At 37.8% G+C, this 24,581-nt stretch overlaps 1 protein-coding gene across 2 annotated transcripts in view; it reads left to right on the top strand.

Moving 5' to 3' along the window:
- SCFD2 (sec1 family domain containing 2) overlaps nt 1-24,581 on the top strand; it is a 405,336-nt gene that overhangs the window by 65,328 nt on the left and 315,427 nt on the right. For both annotated transcript variants that reach the window (XM_032633104.1, XM_032633105.1), the window contains exon 4: nt 11,786-11,961. In XM_032633104.1, coding sequence (XP_032488995.1) covers nt 11,786-11,961 — 176 coding nt within the window. The remainder of the gene's footprint in view (nt 1-11,785; nt 11,962-24,581) is intronic.

The following is a 24,581-nucleotide window of genomic DNA, read 5'->3' as shown; positions in this document are numbered from 1 at the left end:
TCATAGTGTTAAAAAAATGGACATCAATTCCCAGCTGGGTTTTATCCAAGTTTCACTATACAGATGGCTGTATATACTGCCCTTCAAATCCCTACGGAAGAAGATTTATACTGTCTTCCCTCTTCCCCCCCGTTAATAACCTGTTTCAGTGCCTAATAGTCATCACGATCGTGGAATTTTTTTCTCATGTCTGACTTAAATTTCTCCACCTGCATGTTAACCATATTTCTTTGTCCTTTGACCTCAGTAGAGGTGGGAAACCGACAGTTATTATTACTCTTATATTTCTTTTTCTGTTGAAAGCCAATGCTTCATCCATTGTACAAATCAGTGATAGTAATAGACTCAGATTCCCCAGAGAAAAATACTGGTCTGTTCCTTTCACATGAAACAGACATTATTTTATATCAGAACCAAGAGACTATTTAAAAAGTAAAATAGTCTTTAAAATTCATATCATAGCATTAGTAAAATAAAAAGTAATTGTCTATCCCCCCTCCCTATCATCTTACTCTTCAATGTAACCTTTGCTCTGAAATCAGTATCTTGCCTTCCAGGCCTTTTGTATGTAATTAGGTAAGAAAGTAAGTAAATAAGCAAGTAAACAAACAATGAGAAAAATAAAATAAAGGTGCATACTAAGAGTATGGCAATGTGGTTTCCTCTCTCTCTTATTAGAGTTTTGGCTACCCAGCGTAAAATACCATGAAGGAAACTTAATTATACAGTTGTGTGAGGTTTTAAACATTGTATGTATACTTTAAAAATTATGTTAAGTTTGATCATATTTAAAATGTGTGGTTATATTGATACAACCATGGAAAACTATTTGGCAGTATCAACTTTAGATAAGTGTACACTGATCCAGTGGTTTCACACCTGGGCATGTATCCAATGGAGATGAGTCTACCAAAAGGTATGTAGTAGAACGTTCATAGCATCATTATTTATAATGGCCCTGAACTATAAAACCTAAAGATCCTTCAAAGTAGAATGGATAGAGAAACTACTATAGTCATATAGAACAATAAAACACAGTGAGAAAAAAAAAAGATTGAGATTTTGGATGATGTTGAATTTAAAAAAGCTAGGTACAAAATAGTATATCTGTATAATTCTGTTTATTATGACGTTCAAAAGCAGACAAAAAAGTGAGTTGTGTTGAGAGAGTTAAAAGTAATAGTTTGCTGTTGTGAGCTTATTGACTAGGTAGGTATTGACGGAATCTTCCAGAGTTCTGGACATATTCCATACCTTGATCTGGGTGGTGGTTACGTGGATAGATGTGTGTGTAACAGTGAACAGAACTACATACTTAAGATGTGTAAGCTTTACTTTATGCTATACCCCTCACTTTTCACCTCCATTATACCTGAGGCTTCTGAGTCTGAAGTTGGTTGTAGCTTCTGGGCAGATGGCCCCTCTTTGCTGCAGTGCCTTGTCACATATTCTAGGCAAAGCCTTTGGTGGGGGGGGGAGGGGAGGAAGTTTATTTTTACTGTTTGTTTTGCTGCATGATTTAGTACTCTTCTATTCCTCTGTTACTTCAATTAAAAAATTTTTTTCAGTGCATGACCATAGTATTATTACATATAAAAAAGCCAGAATTCTCTTATAGCTGCAATTACCTAATGTTCTCATTTCTGCTATTTCTCAGTTTCCTAGTATAGCTAAGTACAGTTATATCTCCCAACTGAAAATTTTATTCAGGCTGTATTCTAATATGTATGGATTTATAGCTGTATATCTTTTTCATAACCGGGGAAATTTGAATGTAGTCTCTCTTCTTGAGATGATGAAAATGTTCTCAAATTATATAGTGGTGATGGTGGCACAACTGTGAGTATAGTAAAAATCAGTGAATTGTACATTTTAAGGATGAATTTTATGGTATGTGAGTTAAAGCTCATAAAGCTCTTGTTAAAAAAGAAGCTCTTAGAAATAAGGATATTATTGTAAAAATAAAATTCAGCCAAAGTTTAAAGATAAATCAAGAAAATTTCCTAAAATGTAGAAAGAACAGGACATTGAAAATATGATACCAAAGATAAAAGATATAGAGAACCAAGTCAGGAGATCCAAGAACTATTAGAAGTTTCAGAAAGAGAGAGAAAGCAGAGGACAGGAAGCTAGCAAAGAAAGAATGTAAGACTTTCCCAGATGTGAAGAAAGACATATCAAGTATATAGAATAGGCTTAACTGAAAAGCAAGTGGAAAGAATAAAACCCCTCTAAACTAGACACAATCACTGTGACTCCTCAGAGTTACAGGAGAATGAGAGGATCCTATGGACCTCAAGATGGAAAAAAGAAGCTTATCTACAAAGGAACAAGAATGAGACTAGCACACATTTCTTATGAGCAACGCTGAGCCAGAAGATAATGAAGCAATGCATTATTTTCAACCTAGAATTGTAGATCCAGATAAACCGTTATTAAACTTTGAGGGCAAGAAAAAGCCTTTTCAGAGATAAGAGAACTTTGCTTTCCACACATCTTTTCCGAGGAAGTTACTTGAGGGTGTCCAGCAAAACAAGGCAGTATAGCAAGAAAGAAAAATCAGGGATTTAGGGAAGCGGTGTTCCAATAGAGGAGAGCAATAAAAGGCGTTCCAGGCTGCTGACTGTGCAAAAAGGCCTAAAGAACAATCTGCCCATGATGGAACAGGGGAATGAAGGAGTTTGGTAGTAAAGTATTCAGGGAGGGGAAAAAAAAACAAACCAAAAAACCCCACAAATCAACTATACCTCGATTTAAAAAAAAACAGCACAACACAACACGGACTTCAAAGATAAGACACTGTATTAGAAATTAGGAGAGTTTACAACTTTGATTAAAGCAGGGAATGCTCGTCCCCTGCCCCCTCAGAAAAAGCCCATACGCATTCTAGGACCCAAGTGTATTCTATGCATAAGGAAATGTAATCATAGCTTGTACATTGAGTCTGTCATTAATAGTTACATAGTTTATAATGATACAAACACTACTGACTAATTTTGAAGTTTCTAATCATGCTATAGAAAAAGCACATTAGACTAAATTATGGTTACAAAACAAAATATAAATGCTATCAATCTTGACCGGATGAAAATAAAAGTACAGATGAGTTGGAAGATGAAAGGGGGAAATACGAAGTAGAGGAAAGGGTAAGGGGAACTAAGATCCTCTGCTTAGAAGACGAAAAGCCATAGCATACCATCTGTAGTTGACAGAACAAAGAAGAAAGTTTAAGTATGTAATGTAAGTTACAAAGATAACCAGCAAATGGGGAGGAAAAGTGCTTGAAGTCTTGTCTGCTTATGGACTATCTCACGATCTCTTTGTTGTGTGTTCCTTTCCCTTTTTAATTCCTTTTTGTCTTTCTGATGAAATGAGAAGAGGATTTAAACCGATGTGTTCATGCTACCCTCTGAACCTTTCGTACATTATTTACAAAACTCCGAAACCATCTTTTGTACGCAAGATTCTGGCTCTCTTATGCCAACTGCTGAATTAACATTTGAAATTTTCCCTGACAGTGCTGCCCACCAACCAACAGTTTAATATTAGTAGAGTTGCCACCATTGTCTACATATTAGTATAAGTGCTTTTGCTATAATTTACACGCATTCTTGGAAAACTTGTTTTGCAAAATCACATACTAGTTATCAGGGCTCGTGATAAAATAAATATCACTAGCAGGGCTTCCCTGGTGGAGCAGTGGTTGAGAGTCCGCCTGCTGATGCAGGGGACACGGGTTCGTGCCCCGGTCCAGGAAGATCCCACATGCCGCAGAGCGGCTGGGCCCGTGAGCCATGGCCGCTGAGCCGGCGCGTCCAGAGCCTGTGCTCTGCAACAGAAGAGGCCACAACAGTGAGAGGCCCGTGTACCGCAAACAAACAAACAAACAAAAATCACTAGCAGAGGCCCATTCAAAAATCCATACAAATTTATAATTAGAGCACTAAAGTAAACGATAAAAATACTAGCACAGTTAAAAAGATTGGCCAGATTTCTATAGATAAAGACTATAGATAAAGAAACGTTACTGCATATATGGGACTTTATGTGAACAAAAGAGTTGAAGGTAGCTCACTGGAAGGTAATGTAAAGAGGGGCTGAGGCTGTTTGGTATGGAGGCAAAGGCAAAATGCACTAAAGGTCAGGGAGAACCAAACAGGAAGCACTTCCAAGACAGTGCACGTGGCCGAACAGAGCCAAGAAGAACTAGGAATGTAATCAGTGCTCAGCTCCTCTTGTGGCTTGCAGAGTTCAGCTATGTTTGTTTATTTTGTGTTCAGCTGCTCTTATTTGGCGGCACAAAATGTTAAAATGAGAAAAAATGACGAATAGATATTTTTGTGTAATATTAAAATTATTCATGTTTGCCAATTATGTGTGAGTTAATAAACCAGAGTTTTAACAGAATGTTATATTTAAATATTTTAATATACTTTGCCTTTATTATATTAGGAAATGATTAAAAAGGAGAAAAATGAAATGCTGATATTTGATTTCTGGAAATACATGTCTTAAAACATAACTTTGAGGACTTCCCTTGTGATGCAGTGGTTAAGAATCCTCCTGCCAATGCAGGGGACATGGGTTCGATCCCTGGTCCGGGAAGATCCCACATGCCGCGGAGCAACTAAGCCCATGCGCCACAACTACTGAGCCTGCGCTCTAGAGCCCATGTGCCACACTACTGAAGCCCATGTGCCTAGAGCCTGTGCTCCACAACAAGAGAAGCTACCGCAATGAGAAGCCCGTGCACCGCAACGAAGAGTAGCCCCCGCTTGCTGCAACTAGAGAAATCCTGCCTGCGCACAGCAGGGAAGACCCAATGCAGCCAAAAATAAATAAATTTATTAAAAAACATAAAACAAAGCCCCTCCCCAAAAACCATAACTTTGTTTATTCACATTTCACACACTGGGTTTTCATTCGTGTTTTCAGGACAATGATGAATAAAAAACATGCAATGGGGCTTCCCTGGTGGCGCAGTGGTTGAGAGTCTACCACCAGTAGAAAGATGGTTACTTTCTACCATTAAGACACAATTTGGGGATTAAATCAAATCTAGCACTGACAGAATACTTTTTTTTTTTTAAGAAAATCAACAAAGCATCATATATGTGTAGATATTTTAAATATATCTTACCAAGTCACAAAACAGGTTCAGAAAGTTATAGTTTATCAAATGTATATAATAAATGGAAGAGTAAGTTCCATAATTGATTTGAATACAGTGGAATTCAATATTGTAAGGATCACAGACAATATAAATATATTAAATCCTTTTATTTTCTAGATATGTCCCCTTTCTCCCAAGAGATAATTCTATTTCAATGAGTTTCAAAATATACATATAACTGATGGTTGTTAAAGTTTTGTGTTTGTTTCTTAACTAAATTGAAATCAGAAGCCCATTTCACTTCCTTAAAAACTATAAAAAAGAAAAAGAAAGCCTAATAGATTTTCTTACTTGAAAGCTATTTTTCAAATTTCAAAATTGTCCCTTTTCAAAGAGTTGCTATGTATTACGCAGTTTTGATATAAAATAGCCCTTGTTTTTAGGACTTTAAAAAAATGTGTTGCAAAGCCTTCTTGGGTTGACATTTTAAAATCACCATGTAAATCTGCCTGACAAGTGTTTTTGGTTTTTCTTGGTAATATGAGATGTGAATAAATGTTCTATTACTTTTTCAACACCTGGTTCTAGTTGCTTGCAGTTTTAGTTGATATGAACTGAGAAGCTTTCTCAAGTTGTTAGCCTCACAGTATAGCATTTTTGGTAGTCAGTCAGTTGATTTTGACTTGTTTTATGTAAGATTGTGATTAAATTTATATTTTAAAAATGTCACTAGCCTATATTTTAAAGCATTTGTGTGAAGTACTCTTTTACTAAATTCCAATTAACATGTTATGAATTTTTACCAAAAAAACACCCTGCTTTCATGACACATATAAGGAAGTGTTAATGGCTTGTGTGTATAAGAAAAAGGTATACACAGGGGAACAGAATGGAGCAGCAAAAGGTATACAGAGGGGAACAGAATGGAGCAGCAAAGTGAATAATTGCTGATTCACAAGGTAGTGTTCTGTTGGCATTTCCTGTTATGAAATATATCCATTTGTTCCTTTGGATCTCATGCCTTATGTGGGAAGGCAGTGTTATGTAAATATGGTCACTGAGTCCAAGTCTGAGCTAGGAAATTGCTAACTGTATAAAAAGTTTAATAACTATGTTTCTGAATTGAAGACATTCTTTTTTTAAAAAATATTTATTTATTTATTTACTTATTGGCTGTGTTGGGTCTTCGTTGCTGCGCTGACTTCCTCTAGTTGTGGCGAGCGGGGGCTACTCCTCGTTGCAGTGCATGGACTTCTCATTGGGTGGCTTCTCTTGTTGTGGAGCACGGGCCCTAGGGCATGCAGTCTTCAGTAGTTGTGGCATGTGGGCTCAGTAGTTGTGGCTCGTGAGCTTTAGAGCATAGGCTCAGTAGTTGTGGTGCACAGGCTTAGTTGCTCCACGACATGTGGGATCTTCCCGGACCAGGGCTCAAACCCAAGTCCTCTGCATTGGCAGGCGGATTCTTAACCACTGCGCCACCAGAGAGGTCCCTGAATTGAAGACATTCTTATCTTTAAATTGAACATATGGTTATTGCAGTCGAAATCTAAACAGACCTGGTGACTTTCTTGGATGATTTCCATTTCTTGAGGTCTCTCTAAAACACAGTTATGTTATGAATGGATTGTATTCTGAGCCTTTCTTAAAAAATATTTATTTATTTATTTTTTGCGGTACACAGGCCTCTCACTGTTGTGGCCTCTCCTGTTGTGGAGCACAGGCTCCAGACGCGCAGGCTCAGCGGCCATGGCTCACGGGCCCAGCCGCTCCGCGGCATGTGGGATCTTCCCGGACCAGGGCACAAACCCGCGTCTCCTGCATCGGCAGGTGGACTCTCATCCACTGCGCCACCAGGGAAGCCCTATTCTGAGCCTTTTAAATTCCTCCTCCTTCAGTCCAGGAGATAAGGTTGGAGAGGTAGGCAATTACATATCACATAGAGCCTTTCATGGTTTCAGGACATTTTAGTTTTTGCCTTAGCACAATAATGATTAAGCAGTTGTTTGTATAATTGTTCTATGACCTTCTCTCTTGATACACAAAGCTCTGTGTGTCCAGGGACCACACTGCGTCACCTGCAGCACAGTGTATAAACAAATAAATGGAGCTCATGGCAATGTTAGATTTGAACACATTTCATGTGAAAATTTGTTTTCATATATTTAATGTTAATATTTAATATGTCAAGATGTTTTTGTGTAAATATATTAATCATCTGCACAAAAGATCCCCATCTCCTAAGAAGAGAATGAGATGTAATGAGCTGAATTAATTAGGAGAGCATCCAGGAATCATTTGCCTTCTTTATTTGTTGGCCATGAGGACAGATTTTTGTCTGATTTGTTCATGGGTTTATTCTTAGCAGTAAGAACAGTCCCTGGCACAGAAATATATGTTGAGCCAATGGATTGATAAAACTTAATGACACTCACAACTCAACAGGAAGAAAATAAACGACCTAATAAAAATGAGCAAAAGATTTGAACAGACAAACTTCACCAGAAAAGATATAGGGTGGCAAATAAGCACTTGAAAAGACCAACATTATTAGTCATTAGAAAAATACAAATTAAAACCACAGTGAGTTGTTGCTACATACCTAAAAGAATGGCTAAAACCAAAATAACTGGCAATACCAAGTGCTAGTGAGGATGTGAGGCAATAGAAATCTCATTTGTTGCTGGTGGGACAGCTCACTTTGGAACTTAGTTTGTCGGTTTCTTATAAAGTTAACCGTACACTTAGCATATGACCCAACAACCCTAGAAATTTACTTAAGAAAAATGAAACCATATGTCCACAGACACATACACACATAAAAAAAACAAAGATGTTTGTGAAGGCTTTATTCACAATTTCTTTCTTTTTTTTTGGAAAATGTTGGTGGACTTTGATTTGTGAATCTTTTTCAGTTTATTTCTATTTATTTTTTAAATTTTTATTTAAGTATAGTTGCTTTACAATGTTGTGTTAGCTTCTACTGCACAGCAAAATGAATCTGCCATACATATACATATAGCCCCTCCGTTTTATTTCCCTCCCATTTAGGACACCACAGTGCATTAAGCAGAGTTCCCTGTGCTATACAGTATGTTCCCCTTTGTTGTCTATTTTATACATAGTATCAATAGTGTATATGTGTCAATCCCAATCTCCCAATTTCTCCCACCCCACCCCTTTCCCTCTTGGTATCCATACGTTTGTACTCTATGTCTTTGTGTCTATTTCTGCTTAGCTAATAAGGTCATCTATACCATTTTTCTAGATTTCACATATATGTGTTAATATGCGATATTTGTTTTTCTCTTTCTGATTTACTTCACTCTGTGATACTTCCTAGGTCCATCCACATCTCTACAGATGACCCAATTTCGTTCCTTTTTATGGCTGAGTAGTATTCCATTGTATATATGTACCACATCTTCTTTATCCGTTCCTCTGTTGATGGACATTTCAGTTGCTTCCATGTCCTGGCCATTGTAAATAGTGCTGCTATGAACATTGGGGTGCATGTGTCTTTTTGAATTATGGTTTTCTCTGGGTATATAGCAAGTAGTGGGATTGCTGGGTCATATGGTAGTTCTATTTTTAGTTTTTTAAGGAACCTCCATACTGTTTTGCATAGTGGCTGTATCAATTTACTTTCCCACCAACAGTGTAAGAAGGTTCCCTTTTCTCCACACCCTCTCCAGCATTTATTGTTTGTAGATTTTTTGATGATGGCCATTCTTACCAGTGTGAGGTGATACCTCATTGTAGTTTTGATTTGTACAGGATAGAAAGCCCAGAGATAAACCCACGTGCCTATGGCCACCTAATCTATGACAAAGGAGGCAAAAATATACAGTGGAGAAAAGACAGCCTCTTTAATAAGTGGTGCTGGGAAAACTGGACAGCTACATGTAAAAGAATGAAATTAGAACACTTCCTAACACCATACACAAGAATAAACTCATAATGGATTTAAGACCTAAATGTAAAGCCAGACACTGTGAAACTCTTAGAGGAAAACATAGGAAGAACACTCTCTGACATAAATTGCAGCAAGATCTTTTTTTGACCCACCTCCTAGAGTAATGGAAATAAAAACAAAAATAAACAAATGGGACCTAATGAAACTTCAAAGCTTTTGCACAGCAAAGGAAACCATAAACAAGACGAAAAGACAGCCCTCAGAATGGAAGAAAATATTTGCAAACGAAGCAACTGACAAAGGATTAATCTCCAAAATATACAAGCAGCTTATGCAGTTCAGTATCAAAAAAACAGCCCAATCAAAAAATGGGTGGAAGACCTAAATACACATTTCTCCAAAGAAGACATACAGATGGCCAAAAAACACATGAAAAGATGCTCAGCATAAATAATTGTAATTTCTAAAAATTGGAAAAAAACTCAAATGATCATTAACCGGTGAATGGATAAATGGCTAAACAAACCATGGCACATTCATACAATGGATTACTACTCAGCAAGAAAACGGTGCAAACTACCTATATAAGCAACAACATGAATGAACATCAAATACCTTATGCTAAAGTGAAAGAAGCCAGACTCAAAAGGCTACATACTATATGATTCCATTTATAGAACATTCTGGAAAGGCAAAACTATGGGACAGAAGCCAGATAAATGCAGATAAGTGTTCACCAAGGGCTGGGGGTGGGAAAAGAGAATTGACTACAAAGGGGGAACTTTTTGGAGTAATGGAAATAATCTATATTTTGTTTGTGACAGTGCTTACCCAACTACATGCATTTGTCAAAATTCATAGAACTGATTTGAGAACACCCTGAACCAGAAAAGGATGAATTTTACTGTATGTAAATTATACCTTAATCAACTTGACTCAAAACCGAGCAGAGAAAGGGTTAATGAGGCTCTTCTCTATTAGTACTTAAGCAAGCAAATCATTAGCTTGCTGCTTGAGAATCGGGAATGAACAATGCTTTGCCGAGGGACCAAAGAAACTAGTGACACTCAGCTCCCTGCTCATCATTCCCACTGTTTTTATTCTTTACATGCTCGCCCTGATAAACAGGTAATAAGGCACTTCAAAATCCTTAATCTCTTCAAAATATGTAATGAAAAGATAGAATATGTTGCAGGCTTATAAGTTGCTTGAAACAAGGTCTTTATTTATTTTTTTTTTAAGGTCTTTATTTTTTGTGTATTATAGTCTGTAGCAAAACCATTAATTGACAGATGCCATTTAGCACCATGTAAGACACTGAACTCTCACTTATTTGCTACTCCGTAGAGTTGCTGTGAAAATCAAGAGGACATACTTGCACTGTGTAAACGATAAAGTGCTAAATAAATACAGGTGGTCTCATTGCCAAATATTAACAAACTAGACATAACAAACAAACTGGGATTTCAGGCATCAGAGAGTAAACCACAAACAGGGTGTAGGTAAGATGTAAAGGAAAGAATTACTTGACTTGCATCTATGTTTGGCCCCATTGCCATCTTCTTGCCCAATGAGGAGAATCTGTGGTGTTCAGGAGTTCCGTCCATAGCATTGATGAATGGCAGGAGTGAAATTTGACGTATTAGAGTGGGAAGCGACTAAATGGAAGGACTGCTATAGGCAAAAGTTGGACTTAGAAGCTCTGAAAGAGTGAATCTTCAACAGGTGGTTTTTTGTTTGTTTTTGTTTGTTTGTTGTTTGTTTTTGGTACTCCAGTCTTCTGTGAAGTGGGGGTCTCGTTCTAGATAGAGGTGACCATCGTAGTAAATGTACTGTGTCACCCATACCAAACCATTTCTTCTGATATCTCATCTTCCAGGGTTTTTGCCACTCTAGTTCTCCATACATTTTTTGTTCCATAAACAGCTAGCTTTTATGCTCATGAATATTGTCAGGAACCCACGGATATCAGTGATAAAGTTTTAGCTATAGTCATAACAGATTTCTCCTTTATAGACATACGCACACAATTAGAAACCTTGCTTTTTTGCCTCTTAGATGGCTATATCATTTGTCTTGGAGGGGTACTCCATGTTGAGTTCAAGAAATATTTATTCGTATGACTTTATTTGATAACTTATTTATGGGGTATTTCAGAATTATGAAATGAATTCTACTAGCAATATGGCTTTGGCAAGATCACTTAACGTGTTTTCTTGCTTGCAAAACGCAGTTAATAGTTTCAACTTTGCTGTTGTCACCATGTTTTAAGAGTCACAGTAGCTTAGGCAAGCTTGCAGTTTACTCTGAAGTTTTGTGCTGATGTAAGGCAATAGTATTTTTTATTTTATTTATTTATTTATCTATTTATTTTTGGCTGCGTTGGGTCTTTGTTGCTGCGCGCAAGCTTTCTCTAGTTGTGGTGAGCGGGGGCTACTCTTTGTTGCAGTGCGTGGGCTTCTCATTGCGGTGGCTTATCTTGTAGTGGAGCATGGGCTCTAGGCATGCGGGCTTCAGTAGTTGTGGCTCGTGGGCTCTAGAGCACAGGCTCGGTAGTTGTGGTGCACGGGCTCAGTTGCTCTGCGGCATGTGGGATCTTCCCAGACCAGGGATCGAACCCGTGTCCCCTGCATTGGCAGGTGGATTCTTAACCACTGGGCCACCAGGGAAGCCCTGCAGTAGTATTATTAATGGCATTCTCTTCATTATTTTTACCACTCCCAGAAGAGGGTACACTGATAAATTGTATGTTTTTCCAGGGAGAGTCACTCCAGGACAGCTCACGTCCTATATTCATCTCTTCAAGAACAACCTCAAAGCTCTAGGGAATCACTGTGGGCTCCTACAGCTTGGGCTGGCCACTGTTCAAACTCTGAAACACCCGCAGACTGCCAAGTGGGACAACTTTCTGGCTTTTGAAAGACTCCTTCTCCAGGTATGTTGCTCTGGGAGCTTCTTGGGATATTAATAATTTAAAGTTTTTAATTCCAGGGAAAAACTTTGATATTTATTATAATCTTAGCAATAAATCATATTGTTGACATATGCCCTATATCATATTTTCTTAAGTGCCCCCAATTTAAAATTCAAGTAGCAGTTTTTTTCTGTATCTACTTTTTTTTTTTTTTTTGACAGTAACGTCTTTGGCTTCTCATTCAATACTTTAGAATGTTTTTTGAGTATTTGACTAAAGTTCGAAGATCTCTTTTCAGTTTTATGCCATTTGGGCCTTTCTTGATCTTCATGGCATCTTTATTTAATCCTTGCTACTTTTCCTGTAGAATATTGCTACTGTTTACATTTCTTCTGACACTACTTTCTAATCCTTAAACAACATATAGCATGTGGCTTAAAATGATGCTTATAATAGACGAAAGGGAGGCAAACTCCATTTGTAATTTTCTTTTTTTTTTAAAGTATTAGCTTATTTATTTATTTATTTATTTGGATGCTCTGGGACTTAGTTGTGGCACATGGGATCTTCCTTGCCACATGCGGGATCTTTAGTTGTGTCGTGCGGGATCTTTTTTTAGTTGCGGCATGTGGGATCTAGTTTCCTGACCAGGGATCGAACCGGGGCCCCCTGCATTGGGAGGGTGGAGTCGTAACCCCTGGACCACCAGGGAAGTCCTCATTTGTAATTTTCATGAAGAGAGATGTATGTGGAGTAGGACCTTTTCACTATTGATAAAATATATGGGAAACTTTTAAGAAGATGTATTTAAAAAAAATTATATAGTATTTCAAACACATAAAATAATATGACAGGGCTTCCCTGGTGGCGCAGTGGTTGAGAGTCCGCCTGCCGATGCAGGGGACACGGGTTCGTGCCCCGGTCCGGGAAGATCCCACATGCCGCGGAGCGGCTGGGCCCGTGAGCCATGGCCGCTGAGCCTGCGCGTCCGGAGCCTGTCCTCCGCAACGGGAGAGGCCACAACAGTGAGAGGCCCGCGTAACGCATAAAAAAAAAAAAAAAAAAAAAAAAAAAAAAAATATGACAAATATTTATGTACCTTACACATAGATTCAATATAATTTACTAGTTTTTTATGTTTACTTTATATCCTTTTTCATTAAAGAAATAAAACTAGACATAAAGTTGAAGCATCTCTGATACTATACCCTTTTTCTGCTCTGATTCTCCTTTTTCCTTTCCCAGAGGTAATCACAAGCTTGATTCCTTGTTTCTATATGTTTATTAAATATTTATTTTTCCATGAATAATACAGAGTATTATGCTACGGGTTTTACTTTTTATGTAAGTGATATCACATTATAAGTATCCCTAAACAACCTGCTCTTCCCTCTCAGCCTTCTGTTTTAAGATGATCCAAATTGACATGTATAGATTTAATTGTATAAATATTCAATTTATGGAACCCATATTGATGTATAATTAGACTGTTCCATATTTGTGTGTGTGTGTGTGTGTGTGTGTGTGTGTGTGTGTGTGTGTGGTTTGAAAGAATGAGATGAATATCCTGGAACTTGTCTTCTGGTCCACATGTGAGAGAGTGTCTCTAGGGCATATACCTTGGAGAGGATTGTTATTTTGTTGACCATGCATATTGTTGAGTTTACTAAATATCACCAAACTGATCATCAAAGACGTTGAACTAGTTGACCCTTCTGCTAGGACTGGATGACAGTTTGTTTCCCAGCATAGTGTCCAGCACTCAGTATTATCAAATTTAAACATTTTTTTATAATGGGTCAATACTATCTTTGTATAAATTTGCATTTCTCTGGCTACTGACGAGGCTGAGCACCTTCTGTATTATTTATTAGCTATTCAGTTTTCCTCTTCTATCAATTGCTCATTTTTATACTTATTTATCTATTTAGGTAACAGAAAAAACTTTTATGTCATGCAAATACTTCTCCCAGACTGTGGTTTGGATTTTAAATTTAATTCCTATATGTTTTGTTGTACAAAATTTTTGCATTTGATGTACTCTAGTTAATGAATATTATCTTTTATAGTTTATTCTTATTTATGTTTTATATTAGAAATCTTTTTGTACCCCTAATTTCTAAATATATTGTTCAGTATTTTCCACTAAAAGTTAATTTTTGTTTTTGACATTTGAATTTTTATTTATTTATTTAACATCTTTATTGGAGTATAATTGCTTTACAATGGTGTGTTAGTTTCTGCTTATAATAAAGTGAATCAGCCATACATATACATATATCCCTATATCTCCTCCCTCTTGCATCTCCCTCCCACCCTCCCTGACATTTGAATTTTTAATCCACCTGGAATTTATCTTTGTTTATATTATTGGGATCTCATTTTCTTTTCTTCCCTATGGATAGCCTATTCTCCCCACACCATTTATGAAATATTCCATTGTGCTGTAGATTACTTACCTAACAGTCCTTTCCCTCTTTCTCATGTTGGCAGAATACCAGTTTTGTTCCAGTGTCTACTCTTTTCTCACATGATTCAGGCAAATCCTGATTGGTCTCAGACTATGTTAATATTCTCATCTCCTCACCTAATGATTGGTTTAGCAGTTCTAGCCTAAGAGAGGCAAAGTGAAGTTTGCTGGAGGTGCTTCTAAGAAAAATTTTCTTTTGCCCGTGTAGAAAAATACATAATGAAGAAACAAGCTCCTTTTTCTTGATATATGTTTGTGACACTTTGAGTATTTTGTAATAATGAAGGGAGCTCGCTGAAAAAGATAAACAGAACCTAAATCCTTAAAGATGACTTTGAGTCTTACCTCAGAATATCTTGTTCTGTGAGATGATGATTCTTCTCATTGTTTAAGCCATTTTAGTTGGTTTTCTGTTATTTGGAACCAAAAGATACTCATCCATTTCTCAATGATACATGATACACTAAGATCTCATATAAAAATAGGTTTGTATCTCACTTTCTAGTCTGTTTCAGTGGTCAGTTTATCCATCACAGAATTAATACCACAGTGTTAAAATTAACATGTCCAGTTTTATGCCTTTCTCTATAAAAGAAACTTACTAGATTTTTAATGGGTATTTTAATGATTTTAATACCAGTTGTAAATTGAATTTTCTAATTGCTCATTGCTGGTGTATTGGAATACTCTTGGCTTGACTTTTGACTGGTGATCACTTGTCCAACAGCCTTGCATTTTGTATTAATATTTGTTTTCCTATTTCTTGTTGTGATTCATTGGTTGTCCTGTATTTCCTCTGCAGGCAATAATATTATCTGCGAATAATGGCTGTTTTGTTACTTCCTTTCCACATTTCATACCACTTTCTTTTTTAGTGCACTGACCAGGCATACTAGAACCCTACTCAACAGAGGCAATGAAAATAGGCATTTTCATCTTATTCCTGACTTTAAACACAATGTTCTAAAATTTTACCATTAAATATTATGTTTTGTTTTATTTTTAATCAGGCTAGGGAAGTTCCTTCTTAATCTTATTTTGCTGAATTGTTGTTGTTGTTGTTATTGCTGTTTTTATCCTGCCTGAGTGTTGAATTTCACTTAATACAGATTCTGAAATTTTTTAGATGAATATATATATATGGTTTTTCTCCCATAATCTGTTAATGTGGTGAATTGTATTTATAGTTTTTTAAATAATCATTACTGCATTCCTGGGATAAGTTTAACTTGATCCTACACACACACACACACACACACACACACACACACTGCTAGATTTAGTTTACTAATATTTTATTTACGCATTTGCATTTATGCTTGTAGGTGAGATTACCTTATAATTTTTCTTCATTGTGCTGATGTTGTCCAGTTTCGCAACAAAGCTTACAGTAGTTAGGTAAAATCAGAGTGAGTTTCATTTTTTGTATTCTTTGGAGCTATTTGTATAAGAAAGGAATTTTCAGTTGCTTAAAAGTAAAATATGCCTAAATTTAGAATCATGTGGACCTGCTGTGTTGTTGTTAGACTTAGATTTGTACTTCCAATTTGATTACTTAAGTGTTTATAGATCTATTTAATTCTCTGTTTTTTCTTGAGATTATCTTGGTAGTTTATATTTGTTTAAATCCATTCATCTATATTTTCAAATTGGCATAAATTTATTTATAGAATTCTCTTAAAATTTTTAAATCTCTTTTGAACATATAGTTGTAATTCCTTTTTTCAATACCTGGTATTTTTATTGCAAAATTAACTCTCCTTTTGATTTTGGTTCATATTAGCAGAATTTTATTAGTCATTCCAAAGAATCAGCTTTAGTTTTTTATTTTGATATACTCATTTGTGCTCTGTTTTATTTTTCATTAATTTCTGTTTTTATCTTATTTCCTTTCTTCTGTATTCTTTGGTTTTACTCTGTTGTTCTTTTTTTAACTTCCTATTTTCAAAGAATGTATTTAAGATTATGAATTTCCCTCTAAATACTGCTGTACCTTAGTCCAAAAGTTTGACTGTCTTTGTTGTTATTCAATTCTAAATATTTCACAATTTCTATTATGATTTTCCCTTTGATTTATTTATTATTTAGATTGCATGACATTTTTTAAGCTTATAAATATATGAGGTCTGTGTTTTTTTTTTTTTTTTGCTTTACACGGGCTTCTCACTGTTATGGCCTCTCCCATTGCGGAGCATATGCTCCGGATGCGCAGGCTCAGTGGCCATGGCTCACGGGCCCAGCTGCTCTGCGTCATGTGGGATCTTCCTGGACCGGGGCACGAACCCACGTCCTCTGCATTGGCAGGCGGACTCTCAACCACTGCGCCACCAGGGAAGCCCTATATGAGGTCTTTTAAAAAAACTTACTTTTACTTGATTATTATATTGTGGTCAGAGAATGTGTTTTGAATGATATAATCTCCTTATTTATGTGACTTCCTTTGTATGTGATTCATTTCTCTAAATGGTCCACGTATTATACTCAAAAAGAATGTTTATTCTCTAATTGTTTTATGTAACGTTCCATAAATGTCCCTTAGCTTACAGTAATCATATATAATATATTAAAATATATATTATTATAATATAAATAATTCAAATAAATATAAATGATTCAAGATACATTTTAAAAAAATTCTTTATCTCCTTACTTACTAGCTTCTGACAGAAGTGTTTTCAAGTTTCCCACTATGATTGTGGATTTATCAATTATTCCTTATATTTTTTCTGTAACTATATCTATCTATATCACCTATATCTATATCTACTTATTAAAAACCAGGTCACAATTCTAATGTAATACCACAGGGCTCATTCTAGTTTTCTCCCTTTCCTTATCTATAAATCCCTTCTGTAGGTAACCAGTCTCCATTAGCACTGCTGCCCCTCTCACAGGTGCCTTCTTCACCTCACCTGGGCTTGTCTTCCTGCTCCAGGCTATGGCCAGGCCCACAAGGATGTTCTCTTTTACTTCACACAAAGGTGCCCCTATAGAAACCTCTCCACATGAATGCCCTTTCCATCTCACTCAGGCTCTGACCTCTCGTGCTGTGCTTCCTGGCCTCCACCTCTTGTATGGGTGCCCTCCTCACCCCTCAGTCTCCAGGACCCCACATCAAGCCCCGCTGCTGCTCCCATGGCACAGATGCCCTCTTCCCTCTGTAGGCTTGAACATCCCATGCCAGAATATTGCCATTGCCACTCCCCTGTTTGCATGTTCTCACCTCCCTGCTCAGGCTCTGACACTCTATCTTGGGAGATTGCTGTCCTCCAACCTCCCCATGGATGCCTGTCTCACCTCCTTTGGTTCTGACAACCTGTGTGGGGCTGCTGCTTCATTCCCCTCCCTTCTCTGCCCACCCCACTCCCCCACAGAGATTCCCTCCTCATCTCACAGGGGCTTTGGTCGCCATTTAGACACACCCCTCATCTTGCTCAGGTTCTGAAACCCTGCACTGGGTCTTCACTGCCGCCAGCCTCTGTGAGGTTCTTTTCTGCCACTTTGGGTTCCAACAACCCCTGCTTAGCTCTGCCACCCACTATGCGAAGATGCCCTCCTCACCCTCTTTTGATGCTGACACCCTGCACTGGGATGCCCCTGCTTCCCGCCATGCACTCCCTTGGGCTCTGGCAACCTGCTCTAGGCCACTGCTACAACCTCCCTCCCTCCTCCTGCCCTGCCACCAGGATAACCTCTTCACTCCTGCCCACCACTGACACCCTGCAAGGTGAATCTCTAGCAGCAAAATCTAACAAGAGTGTTTCAAAACAATGCACAGCAGTTTTCTCCCAAGAATGATAATCCTTCAACTCACCAGAGATTTCTGAAGAAACATGACATATTAATTCTATGGCATCTTATATTTAATTTTTGGAATCCTTTTCCATGTTAGACTGCCTCAGATGTGACCACGGTACTTGGTGTGCTTCTCTCAGCAAGTGGAGAAGGAATAAAAAGACAGGGAAAAAGAAGTAACATTTAAAATGCTAAAACCTCACTTTTATCATAATTGCACATTACCCTGACCAGCACTGTGTTCTCAGTCATTTCTGGGTCCTTATAAGTTAGTGTTTTCGCACAGGCGAACTTATACACCAGCCATAGCAATTGCTCTTTGTTTATGAACAGGCTTATTTTATCTAGTATACACTCATCCATTATTGTAATGAGTCATAATATATGCTGAGTTGCCCTATTTACAGACTTCGGTATGAAAGTAGAGCATCTGAGTTTATTTGGAGCGTGAAGACAATGTCTAGATTTTTCCTATGGGCTTGAGAGCCACCTAATGCAAATCTCAGCCAGCGCTGAGATCTGTGTATTTCTTTGGAGACTCATTTCCACCACTCTCTCCCCAGCCTCCGTCGCTGAACCTCAGTGTTGACTTCATGGCCTAAGTAACCCTGTAGACAACCTTGGTAAAGAAAAAGAAATTGGTCTTGGAAATGTATAATTAAACACAGGTTACTGCACTCCTACTCACTGCCATCTCCTGGCTCAGTGGTTCTGGCGATTTAATGACTAGTCAGCAAGAGATCTGGGTACTATCCATAAGACTTATGTTTGACTCAGGCCCTGGAATATGACAGAAAGATAATACTGTGTGCTCAAAAGATAAACTTTTTGGATTATTATTGGGAAAAATCTAATAATTATTTGCAGTGAATGTTTTTAAAAACCAAAGGGGATAAAGCATCTTCTCAATTCCTTTTTCTCTCCATTTTCATCAAGGTCCAATATCACAGTCTGTGTTTTAGGCATTCAGCACATATGTGCTAATTAAGTAATTCTGTTTCTATTTCAAGTTAAAAAATGTAGAAACGAAGTTGAACCTGAACGTGGCTGCATCTATGATTCTATTAATGAATGTATTCAGTTGTAAAAGTAGCTTTTCTTTTTTTTTTTGCGGAACGCGGGCCTCTCACTGTTGTGGCCTCTCCTGTTGCGGAGCAGAGGCTCCGGACGCGCAGGCTCAGCGGCCATGGCTCACGGGCCCAGCCACTCTGCGGCATGTCTGATCTTCGCAGACCGGGGCATGAACCCGTGTCCCCTGCATCGGCAGGCGGACTCTCAACCACTGCGCCACCAGGGAAGCCCTGCTTTTCTTTTAATCAAAGTACGGATTTACTTAATTTTGTGGTAGCCTTTGAAGAATTCTTTTTTTATTACTATATAAAAAAAAAGAAAGTTTGATTTAGCTTCCTCATCTAAATGGGAATAAAGTGCTTACATCATAGTGTTATTGTCAGGATTGGATGAGATTACATATGTATATCACTAAGTACAGTGCTTGACATCTAGTAAATGCTCAATAAATAGTAGTCATTATTTATTCTTTTAGCTGAGCCAAAAATATTGCAAATGCCAATTTACTTTATGCAAGTAATAGTTTTAATATATTCTCAACTAGATTTTGTTTTTCTAAATTAAAATTTACTGAGGAAGAATGAGACTGTTACGTAGAAAACTGTTACTGTCTTTTTTTACTTACTATTTGATGATGTTTAACAGTATTTTTCTTAAATCCAGATTTAAATCTCATTGTTTCTACATTGTATATCTGACGTTTTTATGCTAATTGTTTCAAAGAAAAACTTTTATTGACAATAATTTATTGGTGGTTATAAAACGATAGCAAACTATGTAGTAGAGGAAGCAACTGTGTTTATACTTTCTAAAAAACATACTTTATAAATATATATGTAGTATCTATCTCCAGTTTTTTTTTAGGTAGAATTTACATTTCTAAATAAAAAAATCCAACTTGGAAAATGACTTTTTAAATTAAAAAAAAGTTTTTTTTGCTGCATTGAGTCTTTGTTGCTATGAGCAGGCTTTCTCTAGTTGTGGCAAGCAGGGGCTCCTTGTCATTGCGGTGCACTGGCGTCTCATTGTGGTGGCTTTGCTTGTTGCAGAGCACAGGCTCTAGCCATGCGGATTTCAGTAGTTGCAGCACGTGGGCTCAGTAGTTGCGGCACACAGGCCCTAGAGTGCGCAGGCTTCAGTAGTTGTGGCCCGCGGGCTATAGAGCGCAGGCTCAGTAGTTGTGTTGCACAGGCTTAGTTACTCCGTGGCATGTGGGATCTTCCTGGACCAGAGCTCAAACCCGTGTCCCCTGCATTGGCAGGCGGATTCTTAACCACTGTGCCACCAGGGAAGTCTGGAAAATGACGTTTAAATAAAATATAAATGATTTATAGAGCCACTCACGATTTTCCAGGTAAATGTTGCTTTAGTTTTAAATGTTATCTGTCTTTGCAATGAAAAGTCGGCACAGCATTTTATCAGTTGCCAAAGCAGTTTTTAATAGGTAGATTTCGTTTTCTTTATGAGATACTAAACTTCAGAGTAGCTCTTCTGTACAGATCAAGTTTAACTAAACTAAATGACAGTATGTCTGCTTGTCCTATAGCAAATTGGTGGGTTTTACCTTCTCAGTCCTCTAGAGCTTCTGTTAGGTCCCAAGCCAGACGGCTAGGCTTGGAAATGTAATGGCTCATTTTAGGTCTGTTCCTGACTTCACCAACACCCTGGGAGGTCCTGATTTGTCACTTGCAAAAGTGCTGGTGATATTATTTGAATGAAGAGTGAGGGAAGAGGCAAAAAAAGGTGATCCCTAAAGTCAGACCTGAGTGTTGTTTACAGTTACAGAGATTTTTCATAGGATTTTTGCTGAGAAGGAAAATTGTGGAGCATGTTAAAAGAAAATCCCTTGTTTCTTTATGCTCTACTCTTAACACTTTCGACACCAAATGTGTAGGGGTTTTTCCCACACCAAGCAATCCTCCAACCCACTACTGGGTGTCACACCCACTGGGTATCCTGTAATTCAGTTATGAGTAACTAAATGGAGTTAGCACAGACCCCGCAGGTTATGGGCTAAGTCCCACAAGACTGCCCCCCACTTTAGACATCAGTTGCAAGTCTGGGCCTCTCATACTTCTGACCAACCTGCTATCAATCAGGGTTCCCACGACCCCCTCTTTGGGTTCCATAATTTGCCATAATGGCTCACAAAACTCAGGGAAACATTTATATTTATTTATTTTTCAACACTTTATTTTTTATTTTTTTAACATCTTTATTGGAGTATCATTGCTTTACAATGTTGTGTTAGTTTCTGCTGTATAAGAAAGTGAATCAGCCATACATATACATATATCCTCATATCCCCTCCCTCTTGTGTCTCCCTCCCTCCCACTCTCCCTATCCCACCCCTCTAGGTGGTCACAGAGCACCGAGCTGGTCTCCCTGTGCTATGCGGCTGCTTCCCACTAGCTATCTATTTTACATTTGGTAGTGTATATATGTCCATGCCCTCTCTCACTTCGTCCCAGCTTACCCTTCCTGAAACATTTATTTAAGTTTCAGCTTATTAGAACTCGGGTGAGGTCTGAAAGTGTCCTAAGAGCAGGAGCTTCTGTTCCCATGGAGTTGGGGTGTCCCACCCTCCCAGCACATGGATATGTTTACCAGCCCCAAAGCTCTCTAAACTCTATACTTTAGGGATTTTTATGGAGACTTCGTCTCGTAGACATGATTAATTATTAACTCAGTCTCTAGCCCTTCTCCCATTCCTGGAGGATGGGGCAGGGTGGGTGAATCTGAAAGTCCAAGCTTCTATTCTTAGCTTGGTCTTTCTGGTGACCAGCCCCTATCCAGGAGCTACCCAGGAACCCACCAAGAATCACCTCATTAGAACAAAAGATGCTCCTATCATCCAGGAAATTCCAAGGGATTTAGGAGTTCTGTGTACCAGGAATCAGGGTCCAAGACAAAATATTAGAACAAAAGATGCTCCTAGCAACCCTGTTGCTCAGGAAAATACAAGGGTTTTAGGAGCTATGTGCCAGGAACTGGGGACGGAGACCAAATATATGTTTCTTACTATGTCACAGTGGTTTTCACGGTATTACATCAAATTTACTGCAAAGGCCATTTATCAGAGGAGAACATCCCCCAGCCCGCCACCGATTTCCACCAAGAGAGGTTTTCCTAGGCACGCTCTTGGTCTGTCACTGATCCTTTATTCCCTCCTCTCTTACAGAGAGGGTGTTTTATCCGGTTGGCAAGCTCGGGACAAATGAATGGGCTGAACTCTGTCTTTTCTCCTCTTGGGAGGGGCCCTGCGTGTGGAGCGCACTGTGGGGCTCAGCGCTTTCTGAATCAGAATCTGCCCTCATTGGCTGGCAGCCTGTTCTTTCTCCACCCTTCTTATTCTTTATAGCAAGCTGGCAGCAGCTTGTTTTGAATGAAATGTCTTCAATATTTTTGGAAAAAGGTTAAATGGGGATTTATAAGTTGCCTCTTTGGACATTTGTATTAAACAGTTGTATACAAAGAGAGGTAGGAATGAACCTAATACAGAAGAAAACTTCTTTTTGATTGAGCTGAAAATAGTTAAAGTCATTTTCCGTTCTGAAAAGAAAAGGGGCAGCTTTGGCTTGAAGAATACTACCATTTCTTATTGATTCTAAAATATCCATTTTTTCACATTTTCACATTTCTGAAACTGGGGTGCATCTTGGAATCAATGGCATTTCTCACTCTAAGTGCAGTATTTTTTTCTCTTGCTGGGGTACATAAAATAATGGTGTGTGTTCTAATCAGTTGTATCTTCCAGTCAATGAAATGGGGTTTTGAAAGTAGGAAGTGGATGAAAATTTCCCCAGATCTTGGGTCTGACTTAGTATTTTCCTGACTGTTCTTTTGCCATTGTGTTAAAATAGTGGCATTTGAGTGGCATATTGTCTTCACCGGCCGTGAGTATTATAAAAGATTTGTCACTTGGGATATTCATCTCACTGGAGCACCTTTCATAAGTTAAGAAGGTGGTCTTTCTTTTAGGCAATTTTGTGACTATTAGACTATGCTGTGAATACATCATGATAATTTAAGTAATACTGAAATTTCCCCTAAACTGCCCTAGGACCAAGGAATACATGCTTTGGGGATGATCTCTTAGGCTGGCGCTATTAAGTCTTAGGTTAAGATTTTTATGAGTGGATTCTCAGTAGCTTAAGAATGTGTTGACTTAACTTGGGTCCCTATAGTGAAATATAAGTTGTGTAATATTTAAAATATAATACTAATTTATGATACTAATGTACAAATATTTAATTATTAAATTTGCTTATTTCTTTTACCTGTTTTGTATATAACTCATTTTGATTAAAAATGTATAATAAGGCATTTTATTTACAACTGCTGATTTCTGATTTGGAACTAAAATTTAGTTAGAACAATATACCTGAAATTAGTTAACTTTATTTAAGAAATATATACACCCAGAAGCACTATTTAGAACAAGTGAAAAAAAATAATTTTTGAATACAAAGGCTATACTTGTCTTTCAACTTCTCTAACCATTTGCTTTGTTTATCTTCTTTTTTCTATCGATGGCCCTAGGGCCTCTTTCTTCCTGGTTTTGGAGTGTTCCACATTATTCCTATCTGTTAAGTATTAATAATTCCAGTAGTAGTGTTATAGATCTCCCCTTCCTGAGGTTGGACACACACACACACAGACACACACACACACACACACACACACACACACACACACACACACACACATATTCTTTCTTCCTCTCCCATGTGTAGCAGGCCTAAATAAAGAAAACTAGAGCTAAAGCAACTTGATTCTGACAAACAGGGAAACTTGGGGCTTTAACAATTGTTAATCCCTCTTATTAGAATGTTATTTTCCAGTTCTTCTCATGGATGGTCAGATCAAAACTGAAATGCCATCTCCTCAGGGAAGCCTTCCCTGAATAGCTTTCCTCATCACTTTGTTTTATATTTGCTTTTCATTTTCTGACGTTATTTTGTTTATATAGTCATTGTCTCCCTCTGCTAGATTATAAGACAGTTGAAACTGGGGACCTTGTTGACCTGATTCAGGTATTCGAATATGTCCCAGAATACAGAATCTTCATTTTCACACTTACAGTAGCAGGCTTTACTGCCTGCCTGTGGGAATTTGAGAGGTTTGTTATAAACATGGAGTTTACTTCCCATTGATTGGCTTGCAATAAATGGATAAAGATTTGAGTAGTTTACGTGAGTCTAAAGGGATGTCTTGTTTATGGCCTTTAGGGCAGAGGCTTAATGTTCTCACCACCTGGTGTCACCTTTTTACATAGTACATGGTCACCCAAAAGGACAGTGAT

The sequence above is a fragment of the Phocoena sinus genome, chromosome 5 (genome assembly GCF_008692025.1).
Source record: "Phocoena sinus isolate mPhoSin1 chromosome 5, mPhoSin1.pri, whole genome shotgun sequence".
Taxonomy (NCBI): Eukaryota; Metazoa; Chordata; class Mammalia; order Artiodactyla; family Phocoenidae; genus Phocoena; species Phocoena sinus.
The sequence above is the reverse complement of the archived record's forward strand: the minus strand, read 5'-3'. Positions and strand labels throughout refer to the sequence as shown.